The sequence below is a fragment of the Centroberyx affinis genome, unplaced genomic scaffold, assembly GCF_046629955.1.
Source record: "Centroberyx affinis isolate AG114_WGS23_722 - 3 ecotype Tasmania unplaced genomic scaffold, CSIRO-AGI_Caff_v1 ptg005959l_1, whole genome shotgun sequence".
Classification (NCBI taxonomy): Eukaryota; Metazoa; Chordata; class Actinopteri; order Beryciformes; family Berycidae; genus Centroberyx; species Centroberyx affinis.
Genome location: NW_027283029.1, coordinates 39,912 through 53,989, shown reverse-complemented (window position 1 = coordinate 53,989; position 14,078 = coordinate 39,912). Strand labels below are relative to the sequence as shown.

The 14,078-nt window shown below is 42.2% G+C and overlaps 1 protein-coding gene across 1 annotated transcript; it reads right to left on the bottom strand.

Moving 5' to 3' along the window:
* Positions 1-2,436: 2,436 nt before the first annotated feature.
* On the bottom strand, positions 2,437-11,771 carry slc35b3 (solute carrier family 35 member B3). The gene is made up of 10 exons (XM_071547499.1): positions 11,579-11,771; positions 10,481-10,717; positions 10,202-10,323; positions 9,714-9,868; positions 7,324-7,431; positions 6,656-6,753; positions 6,354-6,446; positions 5,856-5,967; positions 5,202-5,271; positions 2,437-3,501 (listed from the first exon to the last, which is right to left on the bottom strand). Exons 2-10 carry the CDS (start codon positions 10,694-10,696, stop codon positions 3,351-3,353), a joined length of 1,125 nt encoding a protein of 374 aa, XP_071403600.1. The 5' UTR covers positions 10,697-10,717; positions 11,579-11,771; the 3' UTR covers positions 2,437-3,350.
* Positions 11,772-14,078: the final 2,307 nt, after the last annotated feature.

Genomic DNA, 14,078 nt, shown 5'->3' with positions numbered 1-14,078 from the left:
TTGTCTTGCTTAAAATGCAAAGCTTATAGTATTTTTGTGATGATTTTAAAAAAGGAAAAAATGTTCACTACTGAAATTCCTATATTGTTTTGAAAAATGGTGAAAATCCCAACCGTTCTAACAGGGGTCAGCCTCCTTTGTTAGGTGTGTTCTCCTGGTGCTAAAAGACAAATGATGTACTTTGCCTTGGGTCAACTGGGCTTTCCCATCCCATAATGACCTTTCAGGGAGCTGGAAGAGGAACAGCCGTTCGATGAAGAAGTACTGCATGCTGCACGTCAAAGGTGCGTATAATGGAGAACTAATGTTTTAACGCTGCGACGCGACGACCTCTCAACCTGCAATGGACGACTTCACAGTTCATCAATCATATAAAATCAGTAGTTTAGCGAGGCGCCGTGTCTCAGAAAAAAAGGCCCGCTGAATAAAATCTTCCCTCTAGTTTGTAGGCAGTGTGTGAAACCTGAATCTGCAGCCAAACAAGGACGCATCCAAAGTCATTTTCTGTTTTCAATTGAGTTACGTGGTCCCAATCTGTGCAACACTTGCCACTTTGCTTTGGAAGGAAAACTTAGCAGTCCTCTGTGTGTGTGTTCTGCTGCACTGTAGCTGCAAGCCAAGGGTTCCCCGGAGGAGAGAGGCTCTCTGTCAGTTTGTCATCAGGCACGAGCTGCCAAGTTTTATGAAATACCAAATTACTAATTGGCCCAGCGTTAGGTTTCCCGCCTGGAAGTGAGACTGTAATATCTGGGCCTCTATTAGGATCACAGGCAGAGCCACTCTCTGCCACCTCCTGCTGAGCTGGCAAGTCTCTGTCATTTCACACTAAGCTATGGCAGTGAGTCAGGGACATGTATACACACACATACACACACACACACACACACACTGATCATCAAGGACAAAACGAAAGACTTTTCAAACATTTCCAACGCATGCCTACTTCAATATTTCTTTTGTTGGGCCTTTCGATGGTTTGTAAGCAGTTAGTTAAATTCCAAGCCTTATTCGACCATCCTGAGAGACTCTTATTGGTCAATGTGAATTAATGTAATGTGACTTATTGTGCATTTGTATGTATCGGAAAAATGAATTTCCTAGTTGGAAATTTCACATGAATGATTAAGTCAAAGTTTGTTTGAATGAGGTTTGTCAAATGAACTTGCTAAACAGCAGAGCATCTGTGTTTGTTTGTTTTATGTCTTCTGGGTTTGATTTTCCAACAAAACAGCACATGGATGCAACACTTCCAGCAGCACACGAACCCACAATTAATTGAAATCCATAGGGAAATTCTCTTCTCACTTGTCTCCCTCCACAGGGAGGTCAGAGGTCAGCAGACGGAACAGCAGCGGTTGGGATTCTTGCTCAAGGACACTTCAGCAAGGTAGACGCTTGCCGACCCTGGAGCTTGAATCTGGGTCCTCCGGTTGAACGATGGTCTCTCTAACCACTTGGCCACCCTGTGACCTACTACAAGATTAGCTCAGAACAGACTAAAACAGTTGGAACTCTTGTTATGTGCTGACCCATTTCTTAACCCGTAGTTGAGGAGAGAAGAGTTTTTTAGACTGGAAAACAGTGAGAAACATGCAAGCACTTCAAAGGTCCCTGTTAGAAAGTCATGATACCAGTGTTCTCCTTGTCATGACTAGTACTGCACATCAAAAGGGCTTTGGTGCTAAACAGGCACACGAGTACGAGAAACAGTGAATAGCACTGGACAGGCATGGATCTCTTGGGCAATGACTATCTGTGCACTGGACTGCATTGTGCCTATTGAATCCAGATGTACTGTAATGTCGTAATGCTGGAATATGATACTTTTCCAAGAGTGAAAAGTAGGGATTCGGCGAAGGGTATGTGTATAAGAAAAAGCAAAACACCTGAATCTGCTACGCAACCACCTTGGCAGAGTATAATACAATAATGCATAAGTGTTATGGGCAGGAAAACAACCCCAAAAAACTCTCTATTATAGTCAGTGAGAAAGCAATTTAGTTTATCCACTCGAGAAAAAAAACAAATGCAAAACCTCAACATAATGTGCTCAAATTATCCAACAGAGGAAACTGTAGTGAGTCAGTAAAGACCCAGGTGTTAGCTTCATCGCCATCATAACCTAGTAAGAATGCAGACTGGCATTCATGTTAATGACACACACACACACACACACACACACTGGGTGGGATCCAAATGAATGGGAAAGCCTAGGCACAGTGAATACTGTTTATTTTCACTGTCTAGCAGTGCTATCTTTTTTCAGGACTCCTAATCAAACATGCCCAAGGCCACTGGATGGGTAAAAAAAAACACACACACACACACACACACACACACAGTTTGGCAACATTTCAACTCTTCTCTCTAGCGGTGTAAGGGGAGAGAATAAGGGTTGGCTGGCGAGTCATGTACACACACAGAGAAAACATTGGATAAACTTTAAGATAAACGTCTCAGTTTGTTTTTAATGTAAAAAGAGCGATACCCTTTCACCCAAACAAATGGTTAGCAAATTATGGCAGTTGACAGTGTTGATACACATTGGAGAAAACAGCCCCGTATTTCCCAAAATGTCACCATGATGATCACACACTTTTTCATGTTTTAGAGCACAATCAGATATAAATTACAAATAAACTATGAAAAAAGCCACTTTTATCGAGACAATGATTGTGGAAAAAACTATTTTTCCCATTTCTTCTTTCTGGCACATGCGGGGGAAAATATGCCTTTTTATGAATATGTATTTTTTTTTTTAATGTTTTTTTATGGGGCACACATTCATTTCAGACATGACAGATTAACATGTCGATCTGTACCCCTTCAACCGTTTAAGTGTACAGGTCACTTCCAGTGCAAAACTGTGCGATTTGGTTAGCTAAGGCGCCGGCTTCCCTTTAGAGAGTCTTATAGGTCCTCAGTGTTGTCCTCCATGTTGGGAATGTTTCTGTGCTGCTCCGTGGCGTCACTTTTAAAGAGTCTACCACTGATCCACTTAAAAAAAAGAGAAAAGTCATAGTTCCTTCAGTTTTCTGCAGGGAATTAGAGTCAATTCGTCTGATTCTCTGGGTTTTACACCAGTGGTGTAATAGTAGATAAGGAGACGGGATACAGTGACCCCATCACCCGTCACAGTCCTGTTATGTGTCGACTGGTTGTGAGGCTGATTGGTGGGAATATCCTGTATACCTGACCTTGGCTACAGCGCTGGCTGTAGTGAATGTCGATGGGGATGAGGCTCACAGCTGGGGCACACTCTTCAGCGTATCCCCTGAGACAGGCGGGCGCACTCTACATCTGAAGAGACGTACGCCGGCGTCGGACTCAGGCCGCACCCGTGGGCGCTGCTATACGTTTTGCGATAGCAATCGGACTTTCTTTCCGGTCAGCAGCCAGCTCCTGAGGTCCTTGATTGAGGGCAGCTTCATCTTATCTCTGTTTTTACTGTAAACATTCAGGAAGATGCCGAAGAGCACCAGAAGGCCGCCCCAGATGTACCTGAGGAAGGAGAGACGGAGAGGTTAGAGGTTTTAAAAGGGATAGATAGAAACGGAGTAGAGGGATATGATTAGAAAGAAGGGGAAGGACATTAACACAAATGTAAAAATTTATATTTTCTGTCTATTCTCCTGAAGCTCTCTGTGACATATTTTGTTCTTGTTTATGAGAAATAAAGGCATGAACATTAAAATCCACTTGTCTTAAACCCATAAACCACTAAACTGCTAGTCGCATATTGGGGTGTAAGCATGTATTTTCCTATGCTGTTTTTGGAGAGTTTTGTGTATTTGTACTGCATAAAAGGTACACAGTTAATCAGACACTTTCAAGATAAGCTGTATGAAGGAGAGAAAAACACCTAACATGCTAATGTTAGCTTAGCAGTTTTCCTTTTTGACATCACTGCAACAATGCAACAGCTTCTGGCCTGTTAGCTTTTTGTGACCCTGAATCAAGTAAACTATTATTTTTTTTGGTTGTGTAGTTGAATGACAACAGAAACAGAAAGATGTGTTTCATTGAAATTCAGAATAAGTGATAACAGACTGAGTCAAACGTCACTAGAAGTTGGCTTCTTAACATTACCAGCAATGGTGAGAACCGCTTCCCATTACCTTGAACTGTAGTTGGTTATTTCTTCCTCCCCAGACACTTGTCAAATCACAGGAAAAAAAAGTTTGTCCTTCATTTCCTTTAATATAGCACATTAGCATTGTTAGCATTGCTAACAACTGAAACCAAGGGGCACAGCTAGCTGCTAGCTTACTGCAGTATGACAAGAGTCTGATGAAGAAAAATAGACAGCTAAAACTCAAGGTGTCTTTCTATCCATTTAAGAACTTAATGGTTTATTGAAAAAGACCAGACAAACATTTCTCATCTGCAAAGAGACAGAAAAGAAGACTCAAATATTAATCTGTTTTCTATTTTCAATCCTCCATATAGTTGCACAGATTTTATACACCAATTTTCTATTATTCAATTTTTTTCATTATTTGTGACCCCGCACATTGTGAAACAGTGTTTTTTTTTTTTGTTTTTTTCATAGGTTATTGGTTTTACAATGTTATATTACCTAATTCGGGTCAATGAATAATTTGGTTTTAATTATCAATTATTGAATCAAATAAGTGCATTTTCACCAAAATGTCCCCCTGTACAGTGGGGTTTCCTGTAAAGGTAAATGAGCCAGGGTTGTTGGTGTTTGGTCACATTTGGACAGCACTTTTCAGAACAGAGTTAGAGAAGTGGCTCTGACAATACATTTACTAATTATAATCTCTTTTGGTTTAGTTAAGTGATCCCAGTCACTGTGGAGAGCAGGGAGCCTTCTCTACCAAGGAACAGTCAATGCCACACCAGCACACAGCAGCTGGAGGAGAGGGAAGCTTGGCCAGATACAAACTATTATATATTCACATTGTTTTTTGTATCTTGTGTATGTGTATGTGGAAAGTAAGGATGGAGAGAGGTGGAAAAAAAGAGACCCTTTTGACAGCATGGTTTAGTTAGTTAAAGGGCGAGCTAGAGAGTCAAAGAGAGAGACAGAGCGGCAGAGTCAAGGTCTGAAAATGGACTGAGGACATGAAAACCACAGTCAGGGAAGGCAAATGTAGTCTCATACGTCAAGGGGGCGGTCGGGGGTCACACTGAAACAAGAACCGAACTGCAGGAAGTCAAAAGGTGAAGATACTTACTGAAAAGTAAAAGGTTTTGCGAAGAACATGAAGGAAAGTACGATCGTCATGGCCTTTCGCCCGGTGGTCACTGCAAAGGAGGAATACACATTTATGGAAACACCATCCACACCACAGTTGTACTAGTTCATTGTCTTTAAAAAAAACTTGAACAGTAGTTACAATACAATGGTAAGAGAGACAGAATGAGAGAGATGTGGCACTCAAACTGTATTTAAAGAGGTATGCTCAATGCTAAACACAAATTTGTATAACTGCACTAAGAATATTCAGGAAAGGTTTGATATTAGCTCTATAAATTTTACTTTAAGATTAAAATCTGGTAAGATTGTGTTAATATAATAGGATGTGACATCTAATTTTGGCAACTGTAGGAACAAATGTTTCTTAATTCAGAACTATACATTGGTAATCAAATCCATACCCCATATACCCAAATAAATACCCAAATTCCTCATGCAGATCATTAAAGTTTCAGGGTGGTTGAAATTTTTACACCATTTATATGGATGTGATTTACAATGCTTAAACATGACAATGGGAAATGTTCACTGAAAACTTAAACCAAGAGAAGAGAAGAGAAGAGAAGAGAAGAGAAGAGAAGAGAAGAGAAGAGAAGAATAGAGAATCATCTGACTGAACCATTGTTCTGACCTGTGACAGCAACCAGGGCGCCAAAGAGCTTGATCAAGGCCAGCACGAAGGAGATGCCAAAATAACCCGTAAGAGAGAAGAAGAATGCGTAACCGTATGTCTTCACTGGATGCTGGAGGTGGGAGAGAGGATAAACATGACTGAACACATTCTGTAAGACAACATCACTCATCATGAATAACCATGGAAAAGCAGAGGAAGGAAAACAAATTTGTGAATTGTGAATACGCTGCTAGATCATCAAATCACCATATTGGGATATACGACAGAAGCCAAAAAGCAGCAGCTGCCTGTCATATTTGAGGAGGTTACACAGGAGCTGCACTGCACAAAAAATGTCAAATATATATGATCAAATTAGTCATGATATCTGAAAAGAAAGCATTTTCCAACTGAAGGAATTATACAATGCACAAACAACCTTCCGTGATAACAGTCTGTGGGCAGCTGTGTTAAGTTCCAGGAGTTTCTATTCTTATTCTCTTCAGGTGTACTCACCTCTGAGCAGAAGGCCACCGCTGGCCCCAGCCCGCCCACACAGAACAGGCCCGTCAGTATGTAGACAAACCCAATGGAGTACGAGTACAGCACCTGGGAACGCAGACCCATGTGACCAGTCAGTCGCATCGCACACACAGGAACATCACAGCACAACCATTCTCAGCAAGTGTGGAACAGTCAAGCGGAGCTACACATTATGTATTCACCCCAAACATTATTTCTGTGTTTTGTGCATACATCTACTGTAGCCGCCTATAAATTGAAGCTATACTGTGGTTTCAATTGGACAAACAGGATACCATTTCAGAGTTGGAGCCATTATGGAGTTTCATGGCTTTCTCCTGCACGTTTCCAATGGCGGCGTCTGCACACAGTGCCAGGGAGATGAGGAGGACACCTGTACCACACACACACACAAGTTTTCAGAAATTTGAACACATGGGCAATCTGAACACTGAAGGCCAAGCTCTAAAGATAAAGCTGTGCTGGAGTTTGTTCCAACTGATTTCCTGCTGAGATGTATTATTTCAGGACAGTATGAAATTAACTGAACACTGTAACAGAAGAATATCAGAACATCTATCAAATGTCTTGTGTATTGATACAGATCTATTAGGGCACGTTTCAGAGACATAGTCCTCGTCTTTCAAATGGAGATTCCTATTGTGCATTCACATTGCCTCATTTTCTACGACATGAGGCAAGATGTCTGATGTTGACTTTAGCTGCCTGCAATTCCTTGTTTCTTGACGAGGAAAAGTTGGCAACCGCCAAGATTTTGGGCAAAAGCGCCTATCTGCGGCCAATCACATACTGGCATTAATACGTCTCGACATTGTTGCAACACTACTGGGGTGACACCGACCTGTCAAACCGTGACCATGGGAATGTAGCGAGACAGAATTAGTATTACTCCATTTCTGTGAACCCACTGCACAGTCTGCTGTAGGATCTTGGGAGATATTACCTGTGACGTTGAAGGTGGGGGCCACTTTGCTGTCAGCTAGTGTAAACCAGATGAGTCCCAGACTCATGCAGAGAGCAGCAGACACATCAGCCAGGTTATAGCGTTTACCTGGGAAAAACAGAGACAGCATTGAATCCTCCCCAACTGTACTTATCTGCATTTCTGAAACCAGAAATGCTGCACTCCTTTTTCAAATTTTGACAAACCTTCTCAACAGAAACAAAGTGAAAAGTTTGTAAGATTACAGTATAGCCTGAAATCTACACACATGAAACCACAGTACCGGTAAAACTTCACAAACACATAAAAACCCAACCAAACTCATGCATTTCAGAGAGAGAGTCTCTCTCCTCAAGCACTGCTGCCAAAGAAAACTTCAAAAGAAGACCCCCCCCCCCTCCCCCGCTTTATAAATAAAAGCTTTTGAGGTTAGATTCAGGTAAAAATGAAACTAATAAAAAAAAAAGTTTTCACAATGAGCAGTCTTCAACATTGAAAGTTTCAGAGGTTGGGCATGCAACAATGAAAAAAAAAAAAAAAAAAACTGTAAAAATGAAAAAAAAAAAAAAAAAAAAAAGCAAGAAAAGAAAACAACAGAGGGATGAAGGAGTCTTCCCACAACAGGCTGACGGACGGATGCCTTGAGGATGACAAGGGGACGCAGCATCAGGTTGGCCGTGGTCGGCTTTGATTCCCCGACTCGCCTTTGAAGGGCCTCACATCAGATGCAACCCCACACCCCTCCCTCCATCCACCCAAACGTCCCTCCCTCCCACCCTCTTCCCCCTTTGCATCCTAAGTGAACGCAGTCTGTTTTCCGCTCGACCCCTTGAGGGACCGTGGTCCGCACATCCATCCATCCATCCATCCATCTCTATTACAAGAGAGACGGTGGAAGGGGGGGAAAAAAGTGCACAAAACCTGTCTGACGCTGAGGACACAGAACCGTGTGAAGGCCGGGGTGAGGATGAAAGGACAGACAGAACCAAGAGCAGAAAGACAGAGAGAACCACTGACTGGGTTTTCACACCCGAAAACAACAGCCACGGATAAAAAAGAGGTACCGAAAGTTGAAAGGTGGTCGTCGCTTCAAAGGAACGATGTGCAATGACTGGAATGAGGTGTAAGACATGCTTTCACCAAAGTCAGTCTCTCCTGACTGACTGTTAGGGTCAACTCATTTTAAGTTCACTCAATTCAACGTGCAAACTGAAACTACAGTTCCCAATAGTAATGATGGGAAATTCATGTTCAATCATTTCTTTATAGATTGGATAAGAAACGTCAGCAAACAATTGACTGTTTTTGAATTTTGAAGAAAACCCACTTCCTGAATGGACTGAATTGTTACTAAATTGACCCCAACTGTGGAATTCAAACAACTGGCTCTTCAGCTGTCTAATAAAGTGCCAGAGGGAGAAGCCATTAGGAAGAACAAATAACCGCACCTCACTTCTCTGTCTGTCATAATCCGTCCAGACAGCATCATGCAAACACAGTGGGTCAGGCACAAAGCAAAATAATTGGGGTGAATTTGGTGTCAAGTGTCTTGCTCAAGGGCACAGTGGCAGACTGGGCCGAGGTGCCTGGGAGTTTACAGTAGTTCTCCTTTAACTGGCTTCTGCACTTCTGAAAAATTCCACCCTGGGGATCAGAAAAATCCTGTTTATCCAAGTTTGTTTTTTTGGCATTTCTACTTTGGTGGATATTACAAGGAAATACAACTCTACTCATACAGATAGATTCTTTATGAATCTCCAGGGGGGATTTTTTTTTTATAGCAGATAGAGACCCAATCTCTCTGTGTTATTGAACAATGAATTACTTTCAACATATAGTATTATGGCTTAGACATGCACAAAGTATTAACTGTTGATCAATGTGATACTTTAAACTGGAGAAAGTGTTTGGGTTAGCTTTTCTCTGCAATCCTAGCAAACCATACCTCCCATCAAGAAAAATGAGGATTTGAGGAGACTGGATCAATCATTTCACTCAATCACACTGTGCACTGTGGTATGATTAAATGGTTGGTAAATAATTTGAGTAACAGAGGCAGTTGGTGTTCAGTCTGCTCATCAGGAGAGTAAAAGCTGAATGATAACAAATGTGCTCCAACACCCAACATCCCTATTACTCACACGGAGTCTCTACATGCTACTTTGTGTGCCGTGCTTTGTTTAGTTTCCTTGTGTGTGTGTTTTGCATACTGATTAGTTAGATCTAGATACGCTTAACCTCTGTACAGTCCTTTGAGACATGCTATGTGATGAAGGGCTATATAAATAAACTTTAATTCACTAGCTCGCCAGACACTTTTTTGTAAGTGAGCCCAAATACATTTGGCATTTAATAGTTTGTCAGTATGGATGTCTGTAAGAGGAGCTGACCTTGTATGAACACTCCTCCGATCATGACGGGGATGAGTTTACAGCACTTGAAGATGACCTGTGTGGGGTAGTTCAAATAACCCAGAGAGGTATTGGACAGGCCCATGGTCCCCACTGTTAGAAATGCTATGATCATATAGGTCTTCCCCGGTATCCTGAAAAGACATGGGGGAAAACAATTAAGTAGCTGAGAAATAGTTTTCCATGTTGAAGAGCTGTGTTGCACAGGAAAAGTTGTTATGCCCATCACTGATTTTTAGATCCAGAAAAATGTCAACTATACTGTATATGGATGTTCATGTGCGTATCCATTTTTGAGAACTACCATTTTTACCTGAAATTAACAGTATCAAAAAGTACTTAAATGTATCACAGTGCATGTGAGGTAGGGCATAGATGCAAACAAGTAACAATGACAAAGTTGCATCAATAAAAAAAGAACAAAGAATAAATCATGTGGGATAATCAGATCATTTTGTTAGCAGTACCTTCTGCGTTTGTCCTGTGTGAGCTGCAGTTCCACCAGTCCAAACATGGAGTAGAAGCCAAACTGGACCAAGGTGAGATACCAACCAAAAGGCTTGAAACCTTCCACAGAAAATATCAGCTCCTGGGGTGGAGGAGAGGCACAGATGAAGAAACAGGCAGGCACTGATAGGCTCTTGATGCCTATATGAACAACTTCAACTTACTACGTTAAGATATTTTAATGTCTGTGTGTGTGCATCTCTCAGATAGTGTTTTTCTGTCTGAGTCACCAGCTATACCTGCAGGTATCCATAGATGAGGTAAAAGAGGAAGACTCCGGCCACGCAGATGAAGAACTGTGTGGGGGCACTGAAGCTGCTCAGGTTGATGCCCAGGACCCTCAGCTCCTCCACAGACTTAATGTGGGGGGACATCACCTCCGTGGACGAGGGGATGGAGATGGAAATGTGCTTCCGCGAGCTGTTGTAGCCCATCAGGCCAAATTTGGCACTCATTGTGTCCGGGCCTGCTGGGGGCTGAGGAGGAATAAGGACAAAATTTGTAAATCATTATTACTGATTGTTCAGGTTTTCATTATTGGAAACACAACTCCTATACCTTCTAAAAGATGATTGTTGTTGACCTACTTTGTTCTTTTTTGTGTCGTGGATCACATTCCACACATTCTTTATTACATTCAGGGTGTGGAGTTGGCGGTAAAAGGAGTGTTGTCATAATTAAAACATGCGGGTAATGCCATTACCTCTTGATATGAGGGAAAATGTGAGGGGAAACAATATTTTACTGGCCCACTATACTCCTTGTCTAATCTGAACAAACTGTATTATTCCAGGATCACAAGCATTTCATCCCATTGAACACCCACCAAACGGTAGGCTGTGGATTTGTCATGGGAATGATGTCTAAGATCTCAAACATTAACTGAGCCAAGTGTGAATAAATGCTGAATGAAGTGTGATGGCATGCACACAGCAGGACAAAGTAGGAGCTGCAGGATCAAATACCAAGCTTATCCCTGTAGCTTAGCTGTTCACTTGTGAGTATCAAAGAACAAGTTATTTTCATTGATGTGCTTTTAGCGAAGAGAATTGCTAAGCAGCTCCGAGCTTGTTAGAGACAGAGCTCATAATTAGCTTGTTATTAAGCTAGTAAAGCTATTAGTATGATAGCTTAGTAACGTTAGCTAGGCTACATGAAGCTGCAGGCTAACGAATTAAACAGAAGATGGCATTTGATTAGTTTACAAAGGCTAAGGTATCTAAAGACCGGTCATCATCTATACACTTAGCGGCAGCTTATGAGGCGATTACAAATGTTATCATTGGCTTTGCTTTCCAAGCCAAGTTATCTGCTACGAAGCAAGCTAGCAAGGCTACCTTCAACAACACTTCCGGGTTCCTTTACGTCAGCTTATCCTCTTCTCTAGAGGCGATCCCAGTGAATATCATTTCCCTGTAGGGGACGGCTTCATCTAGCGCACAGTTCAGACGTTTTCATCTTTTCTTGACCGATGACAAACACAAAGAAGCACATTGAGAAGCTTGCTAGCTTGCAACCTGACTGCACTTGCGGCTTGCTGCAGTGGCAGCAGCCAACAACTTCCGCTCCGCCTCGACCTCTGACCTGTGTAGCCATTGGTCGACTGAACCACGCACTGTAGCAGGTGAATAACTTCACACACTGCACTCTTTAACTTTTACAAGCCCAGTTAATAACCCCCAACTTCTTTGTTCATTCTTCATAGTCATGAAATTACTTTTCTTTAGTCCAGCCAGAGTAGTGTAGATGAGGTCGGCTGTCTGCGCGTGCATTAAGGTGGTGCATGGTTTTAGTTTATAAGAAGTAAAACGGCATGCAGGCTCCAGTCTTACCTCGGTTGAATGGTCCATCTTGAGTTTACTGAGTCGTCAGATGGCAAGAAAATGAGGAATATTGTCTTTAGTTACATGATGCTCCATACGGTAAGTTTCAGTAGCTGCTGTCCTCTACAGCACATGCAAATTCTGCTGGTCAGTCCGGTTTAGCAACATTTTAGAAAGTCCAAACCCACATATACGAAGTAGAACAGAGAAGTTATCAACTAAGAAAGACTCACTTCAGGCTACATTTCTTCCACAGAGACTTAGGCTAATGGGGAATACCAGTTAAATTATGAAGTCATATCCTATTCCAGTGGTCCAGTTAATATTGTGAACTTGAGAAGCTCCCTCCCAAAGCCTGAAACTAGACAATATTAGACTTGAACATGTCATTTCATTAAGATGTAAAAGCTGAAGGTGCTCCATTGACAATAAATGGGGACCTCACTGTGTGAACTCACAGAATTACCTCTATGTTTGAAGGAATAGTCAAATGTTCTCTCAGTCTAATGAACCATAAACAAAGTAGTAATGAGGTGAACACTCTGATGCATTTGTTAAAAAGGTTTATCTGTCTTTTCTAGCCAATATGAATCTTTAAATTCATAGTATAGACCTAAATTATAGTAAGACCTTTAAACTATGAAAATAAGGTGTTTTCAAGACAAAACAAAACATACATTTACACTATTCTGAAAATATATTTGAGAGTTGATCGCTACATGACCTGACTAACAGCAACAATAATAAAAGTAAACACATTAAAACAGTAAATAAAATAGAAATGAATGCCAATAAAAAAAACCCCAACATACAATGTAAGATTGGGAAATAAAATAATAATGTAATAATCATGTACAGATCTAGATACTGTGGGCAGGTACACACTGCAGGGCAGCTCTATACTCTACAGCTCATATTATGATTTTCAGTTATCCACCTCCACTCCTCCCTCTGTCCCCTCCTTCTCCCTCCTCTCCCCTAAGCCTGACTGTATCCTTCATCTCCTCCTTCCCTCCTTTCTCTTCCTCTGTCGCTCCCATCCTCCCTCTCCCCCCCCTCTCTCCATCTCTCTCTCTCCCACCCTCCTCCCCTCCTGCCTTCTTGTCCATTTCTCACCCTTTTTTTCCTCCCCTTTACTTGCGGTTGTTTCAATCTTCCCCTCTAAATCCTTATTGTATTACTCTTTCCTCTCCCTTCTTCCATTCCTGCTCTGTCTCTCTCCCATCCAATCTCATATCCCTATGTTGCCCGCTCTCTCTCTTTTTCTCTTCCCCAGCAGAAGGCATGAAACTCTCTTTTGCTCCTTCATCCCCCCCCCCCCCCTCTATCCTTCCTGTCTCCCTGCCGTCCAATCTCAAATCCCTCCCTCTGCCTGCCCTCTTTCTCCCTCTCTCTCCCTGTCTCTCCCTGTCCTCCTTCCCCAGCCAGAGGTTAATACACTCCAGGATGGCATTATTTCCTCCCCGGCCCTCCGACAATATAAAAATTCAGAATGGACAGCTCAATCCCTCTTCCATCTCAGATTTGATTGTAATGGTATTGCCTCCTGTCCCTGGGAGGCCCCTGCCGCCTCGCCAACCCGGCCTTTATGACACTAAATGGCCGGGCTACAATTTTTCCATCTATTCAAAAAATTCTGTTAATAACTCATTTGGAATGAGACGTCTGCACTCCCTGGGCCGTCTGCGGCCGGGTCCCTCACCCCTCTGCTCACAGGGGTCACCATATACGGAATAAGATCCAGGGCTGAATCGCAAATGGAAAGGGTTAATTAATCTCTCTGAATTTACAGTCCCCTTCCCCCATTCCCCTTGCACTCCAATTGACAGTCCCAAAGAGACACAAATGTCATATTTACAACCTCGCATGGAGAAAGTATTCAGCAATGCACAGTAGCCTGGCACAGGCGCAGGCCCGTCCGACCACTCTCCCCTCTCCCCCGTCCAACTTTACAAGTGTACCCATTCATCACGCGTGATGGATTTATGTAATAAAACCCATTTCCTTTCCCCAT

What these genes read in the sequence shown, in the direction of transcription:
- slc35b3 (XM_071547499.1), bottom strand. Translation starts at nt 10,696, where the DNA reads ATGAGTGCCAAATTTGGCCTGATGGGCTACAACAGCTCGCGGAAGCAC. An exon ending in ACACAGGACAAACGCAGAAG is followed by an intron (nt 9,869 to 10,201) that starts GTACTGCTAACA and finishes ATGTCTTTTCAG; the next exon opens with GATACCGGGGAAGACCTATA. An exon ending in GCAAAACCTTTTACTTTTCA is followed by an intron (nt 3,502 to 5,201) that starts GTAAGTATCTTC and finishes CTCCTTCCTCAG; the next exon opens with GTACATCTGGGGCGGCCTTC.